This window comes from Pseudopodoces humilis, chromosome 9 (genome assembly GCF_049639895.1).
Source record: "Pseudopodoces humilis isolate 2021_Gansu_Grassland_sample_001 chromosome 9, ASM4963989v1, whole genome shotgun sequence".
Lineage (NCBI taxonomy): Eukaryota > Metazoa > Chordata > Aves > Passeriformes > Paridae > Pseudopodoces > Pseudopodoces humilis.
Window position 1 is genome coordinate 22,446,376 of NC_142208.1, and position 15,807 is coordinate 22,462,182.

The 15,807-nt window shown below is 61.0% G+C and overlaps 3 protein-coding genes across 3 annotated transcripts; 1 reads left to right on the top strand and 2 right to left on the bottom strand.

Moving 5' to 3' along the window:
- Positions 1 to 1,323: 1,323 nt before the first annotated feature.
- SFRP5 (secreted frizzled related protein 5) lies at positions 1,324 to 4,192 on the top strand. Its single transcript, XM_005520659.3, has 3 exons — positions 1,324 to 1,881; positions 2,538 to 2,615; positions 3,007 to 4,192. The coding sequence occupies exons 1-3, from the start codon at positions 1,350 to 1,352 to the stop codon at positions 3,345 to 3,347; spliced, it is 951 nt and encodes a 316-aa protein (XP_005520716.1). The 5' UTR covers positions 1,324 to 1,349; the 3' UTR covers positions 3,348 to 4,192.
- Positions 4,193 to 6,459: 2,267 nt separating this feature from the next.
- On the bottom strand, positions 6,460 to 12,058 carry ZFYVE27 (zinc finger FYVE-type containing 27). The gene is made up of 13 exons (XM_014250108.2): positions 11,983 to 12,058; positions 11,156 to 11,708; positions 11,006 to 11,076; positions 10,749 to 10,935; positions 10,484 to 10,579; positions 10,186 to 10,298; positions 9,357 to 9,487; positions 8,923 to 8,994; positions 8,737 to 8,757; positions 8,411 to 8,555; positions 8,059 to 8,105; positions 7,502 to 7,583; positions 6,460 to 7,278 (listed from the first exon to the last, which is right to left on the bottom strand). Exons 1-13 carry the CDS (start codon positions 12,056 to 12,058, stop codon positions 7,214 to 7,216), a joined length of 1,659 nt encoding a protein of 552 aa, XP_014105583.2. The 3' UTR covers positions 6,460 to 7,213.
- An 845-nt stretch (positions 12,059 to 12,903) lies between these two features.
- On the bottom strand, positions 12,904 to 15,728 carry MARVELD1 (MARVEL domain containing 1). Its single transcript, XM_088060028.1, has 2 exons — positions 14,410 to 15,728; positions 12,904 to 13,893 (listed from the first exon to the last, which is right to left on the bottom strand). The coding sequence occupies exon 1, from the start codon at positions 15,300 to 15,302 to the stop codon at positions 14,775 to 14,777; it is 528 nt and encodes a 175-aa protein (XP_087916154.1). The 5' UTR covers positions 15,303 to 15,728; the 3' UTR covers positions 12,904 to 13,893; positions 14,410 to 14,774.
- Positions 15,729 to 15,807: the final 79 nt, after the last annotated feature.

The following is a 15,807-nucleotide window of genomic DNA, read 5'->3' on the forward strand; positions in this document are numbered from 1 at the left end:
CTCCTGCCGTGACAGCCTGATGCCTCGATCACCCTCCCTCCTGCTACCAGGCAGCCCTGATAACAGGCTGCTGTATCTTATCGGGCTCCCCGGCAGTTACACATTAATGGTGCCATCTCCGGGGCTTGGCTGGGGTGGGATGTACCCAGCCCACCCTGGGGCTGGAAGTGAGCATCACTGGGTGATGCAGTGGTGGCTGCTGAGCACAGAGGGCATGGGCAGGGCGAGCAGGCTACAGGGAAGGGCAGGCTGTGCAGCTGAGGTTCCCAGCACTGCCCCAAAGCAGAAGGACCCCACCAGGTCCCTGCCCCCAGCCCAGGGCAAAGAGCAGCTGCTATCACTGCCTGCACTGGACTGTTTGCTCTATCGCCCATTAACAGAGCTACCTTATCCGGTGGGCAGGGGCCAGCGGCAGCCCAAAGCCCATTGGCCAGGCAGGGGCATCGATCATGGGAAAGGGAGGGGTGCCCCAGATAACCCCTGCAGACAAATGGGTTTCTAATGGGGTCTTAAGCCTTGCACCCCCCATCTCCAAGGGAATGGGGGAATGTCATCCGGGCAGGACCCTCACATCCCTTGGGCTCTAGCTTTGCCCACAACCTGAGCACTGGCAGAGCCTGGGTGAAGGCCCTCTGCTGGAAGGTGTAATGCCAGCTCTGCCTGTGCCAGCAGACCATGGACTGCCCGAGGTGCATGCTGGCAGAACTATCCATGAGGAATAAGGACCCCATGCCCATGGCATCGCCTCGTTGATGGCACACCTAGCACCTGGGTACAGCAGCCCTCCCAGGGTTGCAGCATGAAGCTTCTAGGGTGTCCTCTTCCTTAAACCCCAGCACCCCAAGCATATTGTCTTGGGAGAAAAGAGTGGGGTGGCACAGGGTGAGGACCAGGGTCCCCTGCCCCATGACACAGCACGCCTCTGGGGTGCCAGGTGGGATGGGGGCAGCGGGACTGGTGAATAACGGGGATAACTTGTGACCACAACACATCGCCATGGGACGGGCGAGCCAGCCCTACTAGAGAGCATCACCCTAGGGGCACACAGAGCCAGGGAGTGCTGTGGGGGTGCACGCGGAGGGGCTCCTTGGGAGGGCGAGGGGCATGGAGCACCATGTACCGGGGAAGGAGGGAAGGAGGGAGGCGGCAGCGGGGTGGGCAGATTAGGGGGAGCCGGGGGCCAGCCCCGGGGGGCCCGGCAGGCAGAGCAGATTGGCTGCCGGCGAGGTCTCCAGCCTCCTTAGAAAGGGCAGCGAGCGTGGGAGGTGCTAAGGGAGCAGGCAGGGTGCCGAGCCACGGTCCCGTCCCGCTCGGCAGCCGCGGCCGGCAGCGGCAGGCGGGCAGCGGCGATGCCGCGGGCGGGCAGCCACCCGGGCTGCCGGGGTACGGCGCTGCTGGCCCTGGCGCTGGCCCTGGCAGGGTCCCTGGGCGGCGGGCAGCACTACGACTACTATGGGTGGCAGCCCGAGAGCCTGCCCCACGGGCGCTTCTACGGGCGGGAGCCGCAGTGCCTCGACATCCCGCCCGACATGCAGCTCTGCCGCGACGTGGGCTACAAGCGCATGCGGCTGCCCAACCTGCTGGAGCACGAGACCATGGCCGAAGCCAAGCAGCAGGCTGGCAGCTGGGTGCCCCTGCTCGCCAAGCAGTGCCACACCGACACCCAGCTCTTCCTCTGCTCCCTCTTCGCCCCCGTCTGCCTTGACCGGCCCGTCTACCCCTGCCGCTCCCTCTGTGAGGTGGTACGGGACTCCTGTGCCCCTGTCATGGAGTCCTACGGCTTCCCCTGGCCTGAGATGCTGCAGTGTGGCAAGTTCCCCTCTGACCACGAGCTCTGCATCGCCGTCCAGTTTGGGAACAGCAAAGCCACGCCACCACCAGGTAAGTGGGAAGGGTACTGTAATGGGATGGGAATGCATGTGGAGCCCCTGCACAACCCAGGACACTGGTGTTGGCCAAGGACTCTGTCTGCAACAGGGCAGGAGCAGGCACAGTATCAGCTTTGTCTGGGCATCACTTAGTGCCCAGGGCGCTGGGCTCCCAGCTGCCTGCACAGAACTGTGGCGGGAGAAGGAAGAACATGGGATGAGGTGGGAGCCACTGGCGGATCAGTCACAGTGCTATGTCCCTCTCCTCCCACTGAGTCCCATGTCAGCAGCGAGGGAGCATGTTGCACCTGCGGGTGTCAGCCCCACACTGCTGCCGCAGGGTGGCTGTCCCCTCAGGCAGGAGAGGGGACATCACCCAAAGGCAGCCTAGCGTCAGGATCCGGGCTGTGACAGCCTTCAGGCTGGAGCCACCCTTACTCTTGCTGTGCTCCAAAGTTCCTCCATCTGATGGGAGGGTATCCCCATGTCTCTTCCCCTCCGGGGGGATGACCCTGGCCAGTAAGGTGCTCTGTGCCTCCCCACATCACTCCAGCTACCCAGGGAGCAGAGGAGCTGCTGGGGCTCTCCCAACTGTGTCCCCGAGGAGCTGGCCCAGGTGACAAGTACCAGCAGCAGGAAGCTGTGACAGTAACTGGTCTCTCACCGCAGTGTCCAAGATCTGCACCCAGTGTGAGATGGAGCACAAAGCAGATGGCATGATGGAGCAGATGTGCTCCAGTGACTTTGGTGAGTGCTGGAGTCTTCTTCCCAGCTCCCCTGGACAAGGGTCTGCCTCCCCTAGGTCTGATAGCTGGGGTGGGAGTTGGCCAGAGGGCAGGGTTGCCCCGTTGGAGAGCCCTGAGCCATTCCCTTGGACTCTTCATGCATGGGATGGGTGCACCACAGGAGAACACCCTGGTAGGGGAGAGGCAGAACGGGACATTTGGGAGGGTCACTGGGAGCCTCTGCTGGACCCCTCCCCAACAACCCCTTTCCCCTCCCCACACAGTAACTTCCCCAGAGACCCAACCCAGGGATGGGCTGCACCCTGTCCTGCACAGGTGCCTGGCCTAGACCCTCCCCAGTACCCCAGCAGTGCTCCCTTCCCCCAACCGTGCCCCATGGCTGCCCCACACAGTGGTGAAAATGCGCATCAAGGAGATGACGGAGGAGAACGGGGAGCGGCGGCTGGTGGCTGCTCAGAAGAAGAAGGTGCTGAAACTGGGCCCGCTGAAGCGCAAGGACACCAAGAAGATGGTGCTGCACATGAGGAATGCCAGTGCCTGCCCCTGCCCCCAGCTCGACAGCCTCAGTGGCAGCTTCCTGGTCATGGGCCGCAAGGTGGGCGGCCGCCTGCTCCTCCTGGCCATCTACCCCTGGCAGAAGCACAACAAGGAGATGAAGTTTGCGGTCAAGTTCATGTTCTCCTACCCGTGCCCGCTCTACCACCCCCTGCTCTATGGGGCTGGGCAGCACTAGGGCTTTGCCCATGCTGCCCTTTCCCAGAACTCCTGCACTGGCCCAGCATCCCACCCCTGGCCTCCCTGGCTGCACCCCAGGACCTCAGCTCTGCTCACCTCAGCCCCTTGGTTGTGCCCCAGAACTCAACTCTGCACCTGCAGGAATCCCTGCTGTGTTTGTGAGAGCCCTGATCCACAGCCAGGACCCCTGCCTCCTCCTGAGAGCCCTGCTCTGCACCCCTGGGACCCCTGTTCTGCTCCAAGGGCCCCCATCCCTGGCCAGAAGCTTAGTCTGGACCCAGGACCCTTGTTCTGCAGCTTGTGAGCCCTGGTCTGCACCAGAGACCCTTATCTACTCCCAGGTTCCCTGCCCAGAAGCACAGAGACTCATGCTTTCATTTAGGATCCCTGCTTGGCCCTCCTGTCTACACCTGGGACCCCTGCCCTGCACCCATGACCTTTACCCAGCTCACTCATGATATGCCACACACCCTCAGCCCCCCAATCCCTATTCCACCCCAGCAACACATCCTATGCCCTCCCCTGGAGCTCACATCCAGCCCTGGATTATGTCACCTTCACAGAGACCCAGCTCAGCCAGGTCCCTCTTGTCCCTCTTTTCCCACAGACTGACCCCCTCAAGACCAAGTGGCCAGAGCAGCACAAACCCTTCCTGGGCTCCCCCACTCCCCACACGGTGTGAGGGGGGCCCACTTCCAAGCACCCCAGACCAGCCCTACTGCATCCCTCACACACACCCCTGCTGTGACCCAGCCACGCACCCCTTACAACACCACAGTAAATTATTCCACCTCAGAGAAGTCTGTGTGCCACTCACTGCAGTTCATGGGTAAGAGCCCCTTGGGGCTCCCTCAGGGACCCCAGAAGAATGGGAGGGGGGTCTCAGTCCTGCCCACTGAATGAGGCAGCCTGAGGGAGCAAGGTCACCTCAGGATCTGGCTCTAGCCCCACTCCAGGTGCCGTGCCCGGAGCCTGAAGCTGGGCAGTCCAGCCAAGCCAAGGGATGTGGTTCCCAGTGCTCACAGGCATCACTGGAAACTCAGGCACCCCTGCCACTCCAGGGAGCCTGCGAGGGCAGTTGGATGAGTAGGGTGGGGGGACAGGGCCATCACTGCTGCTGGAGCCCCACAGTGGGGTTTGGCAGTGGTTTGCCGGGGAGGTTTCTTCCTTCATCACCCCAGAGGATAAATCCATGGTATGGGAGCTCACAGCACTTGTGAGAAGCCTGGCACTGAGCATCATAGGGAGCAGATACTGGATCAGGCAGCTTCCAAAACCCTGTCTTCCCCACCCCATATCATCTGAAAGTCATCTCTGCAGCTCCCTGCCAGCCCTGCTTGGCTGCCAGACTTCCCATGCCACAACCTCCAGCCTCCTGCAAAAAGATTCCTAGGGACACCCACCTGCACTAGCCAGCACCTTCTCAAAAGCCCAAGGACCAGGACAGCCCTCAGCCCAGCCCTCTGATGGCAGCAGGGGCTGTCCCTTACCTCAGCCCGACTCCCCCAGCTGCCCCCAGTCCCAGCTGGCAAGGGGGCACCCTGAACAAGAAGTGTCTATTCAGTGTGTACTTGTATCCGCCCATCCCAAAGGGCGAGGGGGGCCCGAAGGTGGCCGCCAGGATATTTACCCAGTGCTTGGCTGCCTGACACTGTGTCTTCTCTTCGGAGCTGGCCCGGCCTCAGGGAGCCTCCTGGGACAAAAAGGAAATTGATCCTGCAGGATGTCTGCACCCACCCTCTTCTGGCTGACAAGAACTCTGCGCACCTGCCCTGCTCTGGGGTGTCCTCTTCTCTCTCTGCCCTTCTTGGGCATGGCCCTGGCCCCACTGGTCAGCCTTCCAGAGCCCCAGATCTCCCACTCTGGCCAGGGAGAGGTGCCTGTGCCCCTGCTCCACAGCCAGCCAGGAACATGGGGCAGCCAGCCCCTGCCCTAGCCTCACACCAGGAGCAGGCACTCCTCCCTGGCCACTGGGAAAAAAAAACCACATATTATTAGACAGTATGTTCAGAGCTTGACTGCTGAGCACACTTCCATAAGAATAAACACGTTTTATTGCCAAACTTAAAAAGCATAAATAAAACCCCATCTCCCACAGCCTAAGTTTATCTGTAGCCCTTTGTATTCTGTGTCATTAGCATCTTCCCAGAGAGTGTTCACACATACATGGCCAAAGTGCTCATTGCTCCCAGTGATTTCTCCAGAAGTACAAGTAGCTCCTCTGCCTCCCACAGCCAGCTGTCTGAGCGAGCTGACCCCTCCCAGCCCAGCAACAACCCCACTGCAGACACCCTCACAAACACCCACAGCTCTTGGGGTGCTACACAGCCCCCCTCTCCAATGTTACACCCACTCCACTGCCCCCACTAACTGCTCAGCCCTCTGCACACCAGTCCCCTGCACACCCAGCACAAGCCAGACACTCTCATCAGCAAATGCCAAGCCCAGCTTTTCTCAATTTCCATCTGGAAAGGAGTTTATGAGCCCACAGCCAAGATAGGTGTTTAGGCTGCTTACCCCATAGAAGCTCCCACACTGGTGGGACATAGAGCCTGCAGCAAGGTCTGGGCTCCAGCAACTTCTCAGACTGGTGGGTGTCACAGCCTGGTGGGCACTGCCCCCCCCAGATTCCCTGGCTTGGGGGAAGCTGCAGCTGGCTGGCAGGGACCCAGGCCATGGCTGTTCCCAGCTGCACAGCAGCCAGGGTCACATTCCTGGGATAGCTGGGAGCTTTGCTGTTCACACAAGGAAAGGTCATCCTTGTGCACACAGGCAGCTGGTGGGACCACCGCCTGGGGAGGGCAGGGGAAGGAGCAGCCGTGGGAGGCAGAGGAAGCTCAGTAGCTCCTGTCAGAGCTGAGGTGCTCTCTGGCCCCAGCCCAGCAGGATCCAGCCCTGGCACAGCTGACAGGCAGCTGCACACAGCTCTGAGCAGGGGGCAAACAAGGCTACAGCAGGAGAGATGAGAATTCCAGTAAAACGTGGAGAGCTGGTGGCACAGGAACACCATTTCTCCAGGAACACCGGCAGGATAGCAGGGCCAAAGCCACAGAGGTGTCAGAGTGACCTGGGACTGGGACAGCTTTCACTGGGATGACACAAGAGCCAGCTGAGGACAAGAGATTTATTGGTTATTCTCTATATGTAATTATATATTAATCTGTAGTAGAAAGCAGCAGTCAATAAGTGCACAGAGCAGCACCAACTCCTGTCTTTTCTCGCACTGGAGATCCAGCCACACAGTCCAACCCAAACTCCTTCTCTTTCCTCCTCTGGGCTACAGCCAAATTCAGGGGTAAAAGACTAAACCTGCAGGCAGTGAGGCTGAGGAGCACAGGAGTGACTAGCAGAGTCTCAGCTGAGCCAGGATGATAAACCTAGCTAGTCTAGATCCCAAGGGATGCAGGAGGAGCTCTGACTTGATCCCAAAAATACAGTCACTTACAGCACAGCGCTGGGGAAAGTAGAGACAGAGCCCTGAGGATGTTCTGCCCCACCCAGGAGGTGAAGGCAGGACCACGAATAGGAAGGATGGCTCTTCCATCACTGAGCCAGGCCAAAGGGCCTGGGCAAGCATGTGGCAGGGCACAGCAAGTGCCAGAGAGCACCCAGGGCTTGGAGCAGCTGCAAGGATGGGGCACAGCCGTGGGCACTGCTCCAACATAGGGACCCAGCTGGTGCATGGCAAGGAGGGCTGGTCGGTCCAGCCTGGTGCTGGCAGGAGGAGCACAAGTGCAAGTATCCTCTGGCAGGGGAATGCCATGCTGGGATCCAAACAGTCCAGGTTCCCAGTGGCAAGGGTGCCTGCTCACTGTCCCAGGTGTCAGGCAGTGCAGGTCACAGGAGCTGGCTGGGCCTGTTTCATCACTTGATGAGCACCTGGTTGCAGACAGCGCACACAAACACTGTCTCCTTCTGAGCCTCCGGGGCTGGAAAGGAAAGCAAGTGTCAGGGATGATCCCCCTTTTCCCACCATGGGCTAGAGACCACAGCCACAAAGCTGCTTTGAGAGCTGCAAATTCATCACTGCTCTGTCCTGAGCCAGGCTGTGCTGGGCACATCCTGTCTACCCTCCCCACCAGGGCTGGAGCAAATGCCTGGGCAAACAGAACAGCTGGAAGCAGGAGCACCTCCCTCCACCTTTCAACTCACCTGTGGCTCCCATCACAGCCTTGGGGACTTTGAAGGAACAACACCTGGAGCAGAAGCTGTTCCCACAGTTACTGCAGCTCCGCTGCGGAGAAAGATAGAGGTGAGTCCCAGACATATATCAGAGTAACCCAGGAGTATGTGAAGGGGCCAAAAGTCTGTACCTCCTCCTGAGAACTGCCCACAGACTGTGTGCTGAGCATCACACACAGGGCTCAGACAAGGCAACAGGTCATTCCCACTAGCAGACCCATGCTCTGCTTCACCAGCAAGGCCACAGGAAGTGGACTAAACCAGGGCACAGAGCAGGTACATTCTACAATAGCATGTGGGTTTGGCCTGAGGCAGTTTCCAAAGGAGTAAATGGACAAATGCTCCACAACACAAGGGACCCATGGTGCCATTAGGCATGCGACAACACCCAGCATTTAGCTGAGGTCATTTGGGCTGTGACCGAGGCCAGACTGTGAGCTGCTGGAGAAAGCTGGGGCAAACCAGACATGAGCAACACCTCTGCCCCAGGTGCAGACAGCAAACTGGGGCAGAAGCAGAAGACTCACCCTCTTCTTGAGCACAGAGAAGGTGGCACCACAGCCTGTGCAGTTCCCTGGAAGAAAGAGAGCAGAGGTCAGGCAGGGCTCTTCTGCCTGGGGCTGCAAGTGGCACAAGAATATCATAGCTGTTGTAAAGGCTCAGCTTTGAGGTGACATTGCTGCACCTTCCTGTCCTTGCCCCTCCCAGGAGTGCTGGGACCATTCTCCCCATGCAGTGGAAAAGGTCATTGGAGGTGTCAGCACAGACTAGCAGGTACCACACCACTCTCCCCAGCCCCAGTCCTATGGTCACCACTGGAAGCAGCACAGACCCCACATTGCTGAGCTCCCCCAAAGAAGCACGTGCTCCCAAACTCACCGAAGTTGTTGCTGGGGTAGCGCTTGCGCAGGCGCTCAGTCAGGCGTGACACCTTGCTGCGGATCACCTCGTTTTTGCTCATAAAACCATTGTCTGGGAGGCTGAGGTCAAAATCTGCTGAGCACTGAGAGCTCTCATCATCCTCCTGCAGAGAGCAGACCCAGCTGAGCACAGAGGGGTGGCTGGGGGCACACTGGGGGCTGCAGGGCAGCCCACACCAGAAGCAGGCATCTGTGTGCTCCACCTGGCATTTCTACAAGCCTCTGGCAAACCAGGCAAAACTCCAGCTGGGAGGAGATGCCACACCCTGGCATGGCAGTACTCACCATGACCAGCAGCTGGTTCTCCTTCTCCCGCAGCATGGGACAGAGAGGAAAGTGAGTACACACGGAGTCAGAGGCACCCAGCCCCACAGTCACTCTCTCTGAGCACCCAGTTTGCCCAACAAGGTCTTTGTCCCTTTCCCACCTCAGCTGCCCTGCAGGCACTGCCCACCCCAACCAGCCTCAAACCTCAATAGCATCTTTGAACTCTTCATCAGGTTCTGCCTCCTCTGCTTCCTCCACACTGCCAGGGGTAAGGTCCTACAAGAGATTCACAAAGCTAGTCCTGCTGGTCCCATGCCTCTGTTCAAAGGTGGTCCCACATTTCTGAGCAGGTTCCAGGACAACAGATCTGGCCCCAGGCAGCCTCATAGATGACACAAGTATCAGAAGGAGAGATGAGCCCCTGCCTTCTCAGACCACATCCTTACATGTGGCAAAAGGACTGAGCCAAACCCCCAAGGCAGAGAGCAGCACCCCCGTAACACAAGAGTGGCTCACAGGCTTCCAGCAAAGCTGGCAGCTGGAAGAAGTTTGTGTGTAGAGGGACACAGGCACAGTTAGACCCAAGGGCTGACTCTGCAGCTCCCACCCCACAACTGCCAGCCCTGCCCCTATCTCACCTCTGCACTGGTGGGGGTAGGGGTCCGATCTGGGGCAGCAGCTGGTGGCAGGGGTTCAGCAGGCTCTGGAGTGCTCTCGAGGGGTTTGGAGCCCACACACTGCTCGATGGAGGCCTTGAGCTCCATTATCACTGGTTAAGAGGGGAATACAACAGGAGTAGAGTGGCATTTCCCTACTCCCAGCCACATCACACAAAAGCCAGCTGCAAGATCTGATCTGCAGGGCTCAAGGTGACACACTGACACATATTAACTCATGAGATGTCCTGAGCACTCCTCTGCTCAAACATCAAAGTTAGGGCAGAAAGGAACACCCCAACCACCTGCCCCAGCTCAGGACAGGGAATGGCAGGGGCCAGTGTCACATCACAGATACAGCCAACACTCCTCCAGCACAAGCCACAGAGGAGGGCTCCTCTCCCTTCTAATGGCACGTTTTCAAGCCTTTGTCATATACTGCAACAGACACTGATTGTCTTTGAAGTCCTGAAGAGTGAGGTCAGGGCTCAAGAGGGGTGGAGAGGCCCACACACAGCTTGCACTGACAGACTCTGGTTCACCACACCACAGAGAAGGAAACAGCAACTGGGCTGGAAAACACATCAGGAGAGGCTCCCATCTCCACCAGCTGAGCTCTGGGGACATACCACCCACCCTGGGCTGCTGAGCACTACCCCTAGGACATCACAGGGGGCGTTCAGGGTCTGTGGTGAAGCCTGACATAGGACAATGGGCTCATGTGAGAGAGAAGTCCAGGACAGGATCCCTGGCTTCAGAGGGCCCTTCCCCAACCCCTCTCACATAAGGCACTTCCAGCCAGGTCTCATACCTTGGTAGAACTGGGTGTTGCCCAGAAAGAGAGTGCTGTTGAGGATGGCCAGGACCCAGCAGAGGGGCAGCAGGTAGAGGACACAGATAGTACCCAGTAGCACCCCATAAAACCTGTGGAAAGCAGCAGGACACTGTGGTCAAATCAGAGCAACTCACTTAACAGCATAAAACTCCTTCATCTGGTGTTTCACCTGGTCTCTCCAAGCACCAAACACATCAAGCACAGCACCACAGGCCTGACTGAGCCACTCTCCCCACCAAGCCCACCACAGGGTGCCTGACCCAGTACTACTTACTGGGAAGAGATGGTGGGGTTCTCCCAGTACAGAACACGGTACACTGCCTCGCAGCTGCAGCACATCCCGCTCAGAAATCCCTCCAGCTGGATCAGGCTGCAAATGACAGAGTCACAAAAAAAACCCCACAAAAACACACCCTCGTTCCCCACATTCACACGGGTTAAGTAGCCAAACTAGCATGAGCCCCCCAGAGCTTCCAAGAAGCCTTTCTGGCTGCAGAGGCCCCCATAGTCCCACGGCGGGCGAGGCCCCAGGGACTCACAAGCTCTTGACCTGGGCGATGGCCTCCTGCCGCGAGAGCTGCACCTTGCGCAGATCCTCTCTGCGGATGCTGTGGTACCTCCTGCGCACCAGCTCCGGCTCCGAGAGCCGGGCCCGGCACGTCTCCTGCAGGTAACCCAGCAGCGCCGGCACCGCGACCAGCAGGGCGAGCACCGAGTACCAGGCAGCTGGAAGAGGCGGGACAGCGTCAGCCCGGAAGGTCCAGGAAGGGGACCGGCCCTGACCGCCGACACGCACCTTGGCCGAGGGTGAGCAGGAGGAAGTTGAGGCCGAGGCAGACCAGGAGAGAGCACACAGGCCGCTGCCACCTGCCGAGAGGGCGGAAGGCAAGGGGCGTGAGACCCCGGGGAAGGTCTCTGTCTCGATCCCGGCCCAGCCCGCACCTACCGGAGGAGCGAGCGGACGCCCTCGGCGGCGGCCCGCAGCGGCTCCAGGTAGAGCTCCAGCCGCCGGTAGCTCCGCACCAGCTCCAGCAGGTCGAAGGCGGCGGCGGCCTTGGGCGGCGACGGTTCCGGAGGGGCCTCACCAGCGCCAGTCGCCCCTTCGGGGCCGCCTGCCGCCCCCCCCCCCTCCCGCGCCTGCGTGACGGGGGCAAGAGCGGCAGCCGGGCGGCGCCGCCGCGCTCGGCCCGGCGCCGCCGCGCGTTCCCGTGCCGCGGCCGGAGGCGCCGGGAGCCCCGCGCGCGGCCAATGGGAGCGCCGGGAGCCCCGCGCGCGGCCAATGGGAGCGCCGGGAGCCCCGCCCGGGGAACGGCCCGCTCGCGGCACCGCCCCTGCGCTCCGGGCCCGCCCCGCTCCGCCCGCGCTGCGTGCCGGCCTCCCTCCGAGCTGGGCGCCCGGCTTCCCTCTGAGCTGCGGCTCGGCCTCCCTCAGCCCTGCGTACTGGCCTGCCTCCGAGCTGGGCGCTCGGCCTCCCTCCGAGCTGCGGCCTGCTCGCCGCCCTGGGCGTGAGGCTCGAGGCGGAGTCTCCGTGGGTCCGGTCTAGACACAGAGGTCGGCCCTGGCCCGAGGCTGCTCAGCGTCCCGGCCTCGTCCCGATGCGGGCCTGCTCTGGTGTAGGGCTCAGTCACAGCCTGGACCCGGTCCCAGTCCAGGGCTCAGTCCCAGTCTGGGTCTTGGTATGGCTTGCATCCAGCTGTGTCGGGCACAGTGGGTTTGCCCCCATGATGTTGCTGGGCCACCTCTCCCCGAGGAGAGACCAGAGAGCAGCCTCACACAGTCCCTGGAAGGGAGCAGCAGGTTTCCCACAGGCCCATGAGTGTGGCTGGTAGCTCATTCGCTGCCCCTCCATGCCCTCAACGCAGCCCAGCCTGGGGTGCGCTGGCACTGTCCTGCCCAGCAGCCCGCAGCCCTGCTCACACTGCTCCGGGTGCCATGGGCTGTCCTAAAAGGTGCTTGCAGTAGAGCATGGATGCTGGTTCCTGGGGATGCTCTGAGGATCCTGGGCTTCGTCTGATGCCAAAAGTTGTAACCTTGTTACAACCCTATGGTGGCTCTTGGACAATGAGGGCACAATGATGCTGCCAGCTGCCTGCAGCCTCTGATGAACAGGGCGTGTGTCCCATGGGCAGAAGGCTGGGGACCCAGTGACACCCCAGCTGCAGGTCCCGGTCCAAGACTCAGCTCTGTCCCAAGAGTGCATCCCAGAGCTGCAGCCAGTCCTGGGAGAAGCTGGCAGCCCTCCATTGGCCCCTGACCCACCAAAGGCCAGTCAGTGTGTACATGTCTGCCCAGTAGTGCCCTGGCCCCGGGACAGAGGGCCCTTTCAGCATGGAGTGACGAGGCCCTTAGGAATGCAACTACATCCTGTCTTCAGTACATCCCATAGCCACAGAGCTCTGGGGACTTGGCCTCCCTCTGCTCTGTCTGGACCCCCACATGAGCATCAGTCTGTGCCCTGTCTGGACAGGCAGTAGGGCCAGGGATAGACAGAGGCTTAAGCCTCTCTAGTAGGAACAGTGCCTCAGCATCAGGAAGCCTGCCTGTGACCCCAGAGCACCTCAGGACTTTGTGACCATGGCCAGAGGCTCCAAGCAGAGAGGGCCCAGGGTGCAGGGCTACAGAGCTGGATGTGATCTCAGCTCAGACCTCATACCCAGCAGGTTCCAGCCCCAGCACAAAGCTCCAGACACCCAGTGAGTGCCAACATTGCTTTATTTGTGGCACCTGAAAGGAGGCTGTAGGGGGATGGAGCTGATGTGACAGACAGGGCTGCAGAAAGCCAGGGGAAGGCACTTGTGGTGGCAGAAGCACCGAGGGCATTTTGGCACAAGGGCTGCACCAGAGTGAGGCAGAGGCAGGCGGTGCCAGGGACCAGCCTTGACACAGTGCACAGACAGCATGTCCTACCCAGGGAAGGGGTACATGGCCTGGGGCTTGGCAGGGCCCCTGAGCATATGGGGTATCCACTGGGACAGCACATCATGATGGAAGTGGTGACCCAGTACCAATCCCAGACATATTCAAGCCCCCAGGGGAATCATGGCTGCTGCTCTCCACCTCAAAAAAGGCTCCAGGCAACCCCAGGCAATAGGCAGCTGTGGCCAGCTGCTGAGGACACACATCTCACTGATCTGAGTCTACACAGAGACCGGAGCAGACCCTCCCTTGCACTGCAAGCAATAGAGAGGACCTGCCTCCAGGCAGGGTGAGGAGGTCTTGTGGCAGTGCAGTTCCAGTGTGGTGCTGCTGCTCTAAAAATTCTGTCTGGCCACCCATTTCTCTAGTCAGCCCTACATGGCCTCATCAGGGCTTGGGACCTGGTGGGTTGTGGAGGCTAATCCAGGGCTGGGCTGGCTCCAGTGCCAGTGTCCTCTTCTGTTCTCCAAGATGGGTTGTGCTCCCACAATGCCTGGCCACAGCTCCCCTATGGACAGTGCCAGCACAGCCTAGCACTGCCATGCTGCAAGGTTCACCCTTCCCCTCCACCTCACCACAGTCTCCAGGCACTGCCCAGTCCCAGAGAGTCCAGAGATGAAAATTTTCCAGGATGATAAACCAAGTGCAGCAGAGACAGGGAGGGTTGCAGGCTGGTCTCCATCAGTGAGTCTGTTTCCATCCCTTTTGGAGTAGCCTGGCCACAGGGCTGGTTCAGTGGCTCTGGGTGGCTAGGAGCCACAAACCTCTCTGCAGGGATGTCAGGAGGAGAGAAAAACCCCATGACTGGCTCCCCTCAACCCCTGGGGCACCTGGCCCCATCCCAGGACTATACAAATTCTAGCACTGGAGGAATTTAGCCCAGGGTTTACGGCTCCACTTGTCCTTCCCCTCCCTCCACAGCAACAGAGGCCTTACTGCCCTGCTCAGTCTCCAAGCTGGACTGGGGTGATGCTGCTCTGGCCATGCAGTATCTGGGTGTCTCCACACCCTCTGAGTGAAGGGCAGGGAGGCACTGAGCCCTTTGCGGCTCCAATAAGACGAAAGATGTTTTCAGGCCAGGCAGAAGGAAGGGCCCGGCTGGGGAAGCCAAGTTCAGGGCCTCCCCTAGGGAACTGTGGAGGCGCCATGCAGCTGGAATGTCAAGACAGGGCTGCCAGCAGGTCAGGGGAGTTTATGCCCATCCAACTCCACTAGGCATTGCTGCCCCCAGCTCAGCTCCCCTAGGCCAGTCCCTCTCCACCCCAGGGAAAACTCGGCACCCACCTGAGCATGCAGCGTCTGCAAGACCAGGGGCAGGGGATTTTGGCTTGAGTTCTAGGAGGGGCTCACAAAGATTGGTATGCCTCTTGGGGGCTCTCCATTTGGGTCCTTCCACTTGCAGTAGCCTACATCTGTCCAAGGGTGGGAGAAGGGCCTGTGCACTGGCTGGGTGTCCACGCTGTCTCAGTGCGCTGCAGGGGAAGCCGTGCTCGGGGAAGGCCTCTGTCTGTCCATCCGTCTGTGCAGGATTCTCTGGAGGAATTGCAGTGCAGTCAGCCAGGAGGGGATGGGGTGGCAGGGTCATTTCATCCCAAAGACAGGCCATGTTCTGTCTGCAGCTGAGAAGGGGAGCCAAGTGGCACGGGATCTCAGATGATGTCTTGCTGGTCCTGGCAACGCCGTGATAGGCAATAGAGCCCGGAGAAGAGGTACAGGCAGGCAGTGATGCCCCCACAGATGGAGGCGCTCAGGTAGGCACTGTAAAGGCAGTGCTGGCTGTAGCCCGGCAGGTTGCAAAAGCTTCTCTGCTTGGCCTTGTGACCCATGATGCCAGTGGCAGCTGCGTAGAGCCCCATACCCAGTGCCAGGTCGTGCACCAGGTTGGTGAGGAGCCAGCGGGAGCCCAGCCAGGGCACCAGCTCCCAGCGCCCCAGCAGGCTCAGCCCGAAGAGTGCCAGGGTGAGAAGCCAGACCAGGACGGCGGCAAACAGAGCGAAGTGGGCCGCCCCCTCGTACTTATGAGCCGCTACCGTCACCCAGAAGGCAGCGCCCAGAGCCAGCTGCCCCAAGCGCAGCAGGCCCAGCGGGCTCCGTAGGTAGGCGCGATGGAGGCTGAGGGAGCCGCGAGCCGGCGGCCCCGGGGGCGGCGGCACTGTCGGGGGAGCCGTGCGGGCCATGGCGCGGCCCTGCCTGCTCCGGCGCGGCTCGGGCGGGACTCAGGGCCCCGGCAGCGACTTCCTCCCTGACTGTTGCCAAACATCTGGCACTTAGCGGTCCTCCCCGCGCGGGGCCTCTCTCCTCTCCTCCCCGCCCCGCCTCCGCACCCCGCCGCACCTCCCTCTAGCCCATCGGACACCCGAGGGCGGCCGCGGATGCGCCGTCGGGCAGGGATCGCCGCGCCCCTCCCGTCCTCCTGCCGCCGAAGGGGGCCACAACGCGGGGCGCGAGGGGCGGCGGGAGGACGGGGAGACGGCGACCGATGCGGGTGGCGGGGCCCAGGGACAGCGCACCGGGACCCCGTGCGGCGGCCTGCGGGGGGGCGCGCGCCGGGGTTCCCCTTACGTCATTCGGGATTCCCCTCGGAGTGCCGCGCGACCTGACCCCGCCCGGGGGCGAGGCCTCGCACCCCGCCCGTGACGTCATCTACGCCACGTGGCCTCCTCAGCGCGGCGAGGCAGCCGC

What these genes read in the sequence shown, in the direction of transcription:
- SFRP5 (XM_005520659.3), top strand. Translation starts at nt 1,350, where the DNA reads ATGCCGCGGGCGGGCAGCCACCCGGGCTGCCGGGGTACGGCGCTGCTG. An exon ending in CAAAGCCACGCCACCACCAG is followed by an intron (nt 1,882 to 2,537) that starts GTAAGTGGGAAG and finishes CTCTCACCGCAG; the next exon opens with TGTCCAAGATCTGCACCCAG. An exon ending in GATGTGCTCCAGTGACTTTG is followed by an intron (nt 2,616 to 3,006) that starts GTGAGTGCTGGA and finishes TGCCCCACACAG; the next exon opens with TGGTGAAAATGCGCATCAAG.
- ZFYVE27 (XM_014250108.2), bottom strand. Translation starts at nt 12,058, where the DNA reads ATGGAGGGGCAGCGAATGAGCTACCAGCCACACTCATGGGCCTGTGGG. An exon ending in AGTTCAAAGATGCTATTGAG is followed by an intron (nt 8,758 to 8,922) that starts GTTTGAGGCTGG and finishes CTGCGGGAGAAG; the next exon opens with GAGAACCAGCTGCTGGTCAT. An exon ending in GGCTGTGATGGGAGCCACAG is followed by an intron (nt 7,279 to 7,501) that starts GTGAGTTGAAAG and finishes TTTCCTTTCCAG; the next exon opens with CCCCGGAGGCTCAGAAGGAG.
- MARVELD1 (XM_088060028.1), bottom strand. Translation starts at nt 15,302, where the DNA reads ATGGCCCGCACGGCTCCCCCGACAGTGCCGCCGCCCCCGGGGCCGCCG.